We start from the raw sequence: 6,353 nt of genomic DNA, 5'->3' as shown, positions 1-6,353 counted from the left end.
ATCAATTAATATTACAGTACATCCTTGGTAATACAAAATTGTACACCTTCATCAAATAAATTAGGATAAATTAAACCAATAAATTATGCAAAGTCTTCAGAACAATAGACAATAACAAAAATCCACAATTGAAATTGCCTCTAGCTAAAAAAAAATCAAAAATTGACTTTATCAGTTCAGTTATTGTACTATATTCAAATCAAAAGGTCTTTATTACAAAAGAAAGAGCTTCATAATGCTATTTACAACATATTGCTAAATAATATAAAGGCAGTGTTTTGTCACGGTTTATACTATATACATATGAAAAATGGCTGGGACAACGTTGGGGGACGTCGTGATCTTTGATTCCTCTAGGTAGCTCTGAGACCAACCCCAATTTCATTTTTCTAGTTCTAAATTTGAAGTGGTAATATACAACTTTAAAATGCTTCTTCATCTCTCTATGTGGAGGAATTGTGTGTTGAAAAAATACAGAATGAATCCATTTTCGCAAAGGAAGGCCAGCCTGCTCGCCGCATCTGCGCCTGCCTGTGCCTTTGAGAGCTCTCTGATTTGAGAGAGGGCTCAGTCGAAAAGACTCAAAGCCTGGTCACTTTCGCATTCTGTTATATTCTTAGAAGGACAATTATAAGAAGATACACAGGTTAAATACCAGTTTTGATCCCAGCTCTGAACATGAGCATTTGAACTTCAGCTTTTAGAGATGATTCACAACCAACAGATCTACAGAGAACAAACTGCATTTTCTCCAGCAGAACACTTAAGTGCAACAGGGCAACCGCTGACGCATACCAACCAGTCACGTGTTCTTAAGGGGAGCTTTTGGAAAACAATGCTTCTTGTAATTTGCAAACACAGAGTTTGTACCAGAAGGAAACATTTGTACTAGTGACACCAATGAATACTCTATAATATACATGGCAAAGAGGTTTTTGCACTCTCCTCGGATACACATTGCTTCTTTCAGGGAAGTCTGTAAACCACTTGTTCGCTGATGATTGCTTGGGGAGGCCATCCTGCCTTAAGGGCCCCCAAATCTTTACCTTTCTAACTCTATATTAACCTGTATGTGTGTGGGCATGGAGGTTACGTCCTAAACATCTTCATGTACATAGAAAAGAAATTTCATACATTTACAGAAACTGTATTACCCTTGCCCTTGACATCTGATAAAAGAGACTGTTATCTTTTAAAACTAGAGAGCAGGATTTTCAAGAATGCTTTCAACTGTCTACACAGTCAGTGTCGTGTTCCTAATAAATTCATGTTGAGAGAATGTAGTTATTTATTAAAAATCTCATGTCTTACGTAACAACAGCCATGAGGTTAAATATTTACATTGCTTTATAAAAGTTCCCCTCTTGCTTTAGTGTTTCCATTTTGCTTTTTTTGTTGTTGTTGTTGTGGTTTTAAATTTTTTAAATGATATTCACCCACATTCCCAGTACAGTAACAAAGGCTCTGCAAACGTAAAACACTTTAATTAAATAATACTCGGAGGCACAAAGCAAACTTTAGGAACCTGTGGGTGAACAGTTACTTAGATAGTCACTACATTCTAGCATCTTCCACATGTTTTACCTTTTAATGTGAAACATCTTCAGTAAACAGGCAGAGAGACAGGAAGAATGAAATGTTTTGTTGTTGCAAATAGAACATTCTTTTCACAAAACATAACAAATGTCTAAAATAGGTTCTTAACTCTAGATAGGAAAAGGCAAGATTTCCACTTCACACGCATATATATATTTTTACATGTGTGTATATGCGTGTATGTGTTTTCACGCTCACCACCTGCACGCACATACATAGCACATGGTATGAAATATTGCTTCTATACTACTTTTCATTAGGCTAAGAAAACACAAGATTTGCACCACAGTTACAAAAAATTGGCTTCTACAAGAATTTTCAAAACTCGGATGCTGCTCAAACAATTGAGGAAAAAATAATTTGCGGTATCAAACTGTTCTAAAAATTCTCTTCTTCAAAAACGTATTCTCCCGCTTTGTTTTAAAAAGACATAAAATATGCATAGCTATCAACATTATGTCAAACAGCCAGAAAAAAAATCTAGTGTTTATTGCAGCTGTAGTAATTGGAAATAAAGTCAAAAAAGATGAATTCGAAAGCCACAGAAGGCACAAGAACAATTGTACTTGTGGGAGAAAACTGGTATTTTGAAGGATTTTTAAAATCCCCCCGCTGGTGCATTTTAGGTCTAGGCACAGACAATAACCTCAAGTGTACACGCAAAAATAATTTAGAGTTAACAGAAAGTAAGTGGTAGTGTGGAATTTCAACATGGACTCTAGACTTTTTCCCCTTCTAGGTAAACTGCTCCTGATCCTTCACCCTCCCACCATGGAAGTCAACTTTCTCCTGTGGACCCAATTTTTATTCCATGAGAGTTGACCTGAATTTTGGAAGGTGGTGATTTTTTTTAAAAAAAACTGTGAAATAGGAGTTTGGAGGGACAGGCTTTTGTCATTTTCCAGTGCACTCAGAGGCACAAAGTTCTATGGTTGTAGAAGGGGGAGAAGTCACCTAAGTGCAAAAAGATGGTTCTACTTTCAGAACAGAAGTGTTTCTCCTCACGCTGCAATCTCTATTCTGCACTTGAAGAGGATCTCCAGGATCCTCTCAGTAGCTAAGTGCATTGACGTTGGGCTGTACACACTCACTTCTGCTTGATTTGCCTATTTAAATTACAAAAGCAGGGGAAAATCATTCTCAAAACCCAAATAAACATGGAATCACTGTCTCACAGATTAAGAAAATACCTTGCAGTCTGTCTATCCTGGTGAACCTGCTACGGCTTCTTTGCGTGTTACCTCCTTGCAAGGGATATGAATTACATGGAACAGCGACACTCCAGCTGTGTAGTGACACAAGTGATGAGCATCACAGGATTCCAAACAAGCAAGTGAAGAGTGTGACTCGCAGGTGAGATTCCCTTGTGCTTGCTGGAGTATATATCCATCTCACTCCAATGTACTGATAATCAGAACTTTTTTTAAAAGCAAGTCAGAAAACACATTGGCTGCCATGATTCTGTGCACAGGCGTGGGAGGGTACTGGGGATGGGCGTGGTCCCGGATGTAGGGCGGAGGGGTCAGCCTCCCAGCCCAGGTCACTGTAGGTTCTATCCACATTTCTAGGGCATTAGTGTCCTGGGTTAGCAGGGCACCAGAGGACTGCACCGTTTAATTTAAAGTCAGCAGGTTTTAAGGCTTTGTGCTGACAATAATTGTGTTCCCACATTCCTATCCATCAGCAGAATTTATAAAGGACGTTAAATGGCAAGGATTGGGTTGGCCCGTCAGTCACATGGGTCTACCTGCATTCTCCAAAGTCAGATGCATTTTTTAAATGTAAGTTAAGGGAAAAACAGCATTTGTACTCTGCATGTTTTAAATACCAGGTTTGTTACTGTGTCATTTTAAGAGCTGGGGACCAAAGGGGAAGGAAGAAATTGAAAAGCACTGTTAGCACGGACACTGGATTCTTACTGCTTCTGAACACAAACCCCATCTAGTAAAACAAGTATGAATGCTGCTTGATTTTTAAAATGCATACATGGGACACTACATCATTGAAAGGTTGGACAAAAGAAAAAAGAAAAAGAAGAGACCCACTGAAGAAAGCATGGTAGAGCAGCTAGCTCTCTTAGTTGTACAGAGACTGTGCCTTTTAGGTTAACCCCAACTTTCTTATGTTTCTTCCATTTTGGTCAATATTAGCTTCTACATTAAAAGAGATAGTATGGGTTACTTTAAGATGTTATAACTACTATGAATAAACACTTAGACTGTCGCCACTTTGAATATCCATCAGTGCAGTGTGGACTCGCACATGGAAACAGGTCAGCCAAAAGCTGCCAACGAACCTCTAGTGTTGGCGAGGACTGCAGGTCAGCTGGGGATTGCTTTATGTCTTACTGCAGAAAGTGGTGTTTTAGGAAAAAGATTAATTGAACAGAAATCATAATTCTCTTAGGCGTATACACAAAGTGCAGCAGAGCAGCACGTGCCTTTTTACTGTCTGAAGCAAAATAAATAGAAAGCGATAACAAAGTATGACATTTTTCTCCATGAAGACTGATCTAAAAGCTCACTTAGTATGAAGAAGAACCAACTCTGAGGTCTCGAGAGGCCGCTAGAGGAGCAGGCAATGGGTTTCAAGGCTCACGCTGGAAGAGTCCGTGTTGTCAAAAGTTGCTTTGCGTTCATTAGAAACTGGTACTGCTAGTTTGGGGAGTGTTTGCCCTTTCTTTTAGCAAAGCCTGGAGAGCAATTAGTTTTGCTTTCATTTGGCTTTTGGGGGTATTTTTCAAAGTGAGCTGCTCCTTTCTCATTGGCATTATTTAATGAAACAAGAAAAAGCTACTTATTGAGTTTGAACCAAGCAAAATACTTAAATGTATGAAGTGGTTACTTTGCATTTTTAGACCTTAACAGTAAGAAGAAGAGACAGGTCAGCATCTGTAGAGCTGCGCAGTGTCACGGCGTGGCCTCGGCCAACCACCACGTGCAGTATGCCACTAAACAAGCAGGGGCCTCTTCGCTAAATACCCTTCCTTGCAAGCACAGACTTTACACACTCCAGCATTCTTTTTCCCTGAAAACAAACCCTACGTTAAATCTCCAAATGTTAAGGGCCTTGGGCAAAAGTAAACTAAAGGAAGAAGGAAAATAACCATCCCCTTGTCATAGAAAACAAAAGGAAATGAGAGAAGGATGATGATGAGGAATTATCAGCTGATTTCATAACATATCCATGCCTCCCATACACACACACACACATGAAATCAAAATCTAGACACATACAGGAAGTCAGACACCCAAAGGGGACTGCTACTATCCATACATTCAAAAAGAGTTGTTGAAATTTCTACTCATGAAGCAGCTCTTGTAGGCAGTTCGGGGATTTGAAAATCTCGGGGACTTCACTATCCAGCTTGCAGATGACCTTGTATATGGCCTTCTTCCAGGAAGGGTCAACATCTTTGCCTGCGATAATGGCATTGAAAAACTCCCGTAATGTGATCTGCGCCACTTCCAGGAATCTCTCAGGAACCTGCTGATACAAGGAGACGAGGGCATTAATAAAGTTTTTAGTTTCAAGTTCACCGTTCTTCAAAGGAAACTGAGCTACACTCATTCTTTCAGAAAGGGGCTTACGTGGCACCTGTATGTCCTTCTAAAAATGGCCGGGCCTCTATTCTCTTAGGTAAAGTCATTATATATAGCAGCATTGTAATGTGGGGACAACAGCTTTGTCAGGTTGGGTAGAGAGACTTGTGCAAGAGACACAAGCAGACCTGGTGAAAAGCTAAGAATTCTTTGGGAACGTTAGTGGAGAGGAGGAGAAAGTGTCCAGCTAGTTTTCTAAGAATTTCATTTATCTCTCCTTTTAATTTCCACTATACAAAAAATACATTCTCCAAACTAATAATAAATATTGGGCTTCTATATAAGCTAAGCTTATATTTCCAATGACGAAATCTCTCTAAAATCTCAACGTTCCATTTGCATCAGATAGTTCTTAACTTAATATCCACTTGTATCATAATCTGCCTTATGAAGTACTCTGATGTAAAAAGGAGTACGACAATGACATGAACATGAAGCCATAAAATACAAGATGTAAACTGAATCGTAACATACGGCACCAGAACTACTTTCCCTTGAGATTCGACTGGACCCATACAAGATCAATATGTGCAGCTGACAATAATTATAAAAGTTAGCATTTATTGAGCGCTTATTATGTGCCACAGCACAGCGTGACTTGCTAACTGTATCATTCCACATTCTCAACTGTAGTATAAGCTTGTATTATCTCCCCTAAACGATGGGTAAGCTGAGGCTCCGCGAGCTCAAGGAAGCCGCACAAAGCCATCTTCCAAGATACATACTCTCCAAATGCTCTTTTCAGAATCCTTATTTGTTAAGTCTTTTCTTGCACAGCCGTTAGCCTATACATATTGTGTATATGTATGCATGTGTCTGTGTTCCCTTAATCGTTGCTTTAATAGCGTGAACTCTTGGCTAGGGAAAAGAGCAGCATTCCCTGCATGGATTTACCAGGCTTTTGTAAGTTACTCCTAGTAAAGCGTGGCATAACATTCCCTACACCAACAAAATGGACTCACAGAAAATGTTGCCATGAGCTCCTAACTTTCCAAGTACACTCTGAGGATACTCGGTAGGTTTCTTTAGTGGGGTATTTATGCCTTGGTAATATTTTATTCTTACCCTAAGTGCAGGCATGTGAGGACATAAATGCATTAGTTTTATATGTAAACTCATCTATCTATCTCCCTCTCTCTCTCTCTCTCTCTCTCT

The 6,353-nt window shown here is 39.4% G+C and overlaps 1 protein-coding gene across 9 annotated transcripts in view; it reads right to left on the bottom strand.

The window, feature by feature from the left end:
- Nucleotides 1-1,387: 1,387 nt before the first annotated feature.
- The window catches only part of Prox1 (prospero homeobox 1), a 52,202-nt gene continuing 47,236 nt past the window's right edge, over nt 1,388-6,353 (bottom strand). For 7 of the 9 annotated variants that reach the window (XM_023710222.1, XM_023710223.1, XM_023710221.1 and 4 more), the window contains one exon: nt 1,388-5,085. In XM_023710222.1, coding sequence (XP_023565990.1) covers nt 4,897-5,085 — 189 coding nt within the window. In that variant the 3' untranslated portion in view covers nt 1,388-4,896. The remainder of the gene's footprint in view (nt 5,086-6,353) is intronic. The other 2 variants (XM_004626867.2, XM_023710225.1) reach the window with 1 other exon arrangement.

Source organism: Octodon degus, unplaced genomic scaffold, assembly GCF_000260255.1.
Source record: "Octodon degus isolate 3935 unplaced genomic scaffold, OctDeg1.0 scaffold00017, whole genome shotgun sequence".
Classification (NCBI taxonomy): Eukaryota; Metazoa; Chordata; class Mammalia; order Rodentia; family Octodontidae; genus Octodon; species Octodon degus.
The sequence above is the reverse complement of the archived record's forward strand: the minus strand, read 5'-3'. Positions and strand labels throughout refer to the sequence as shown.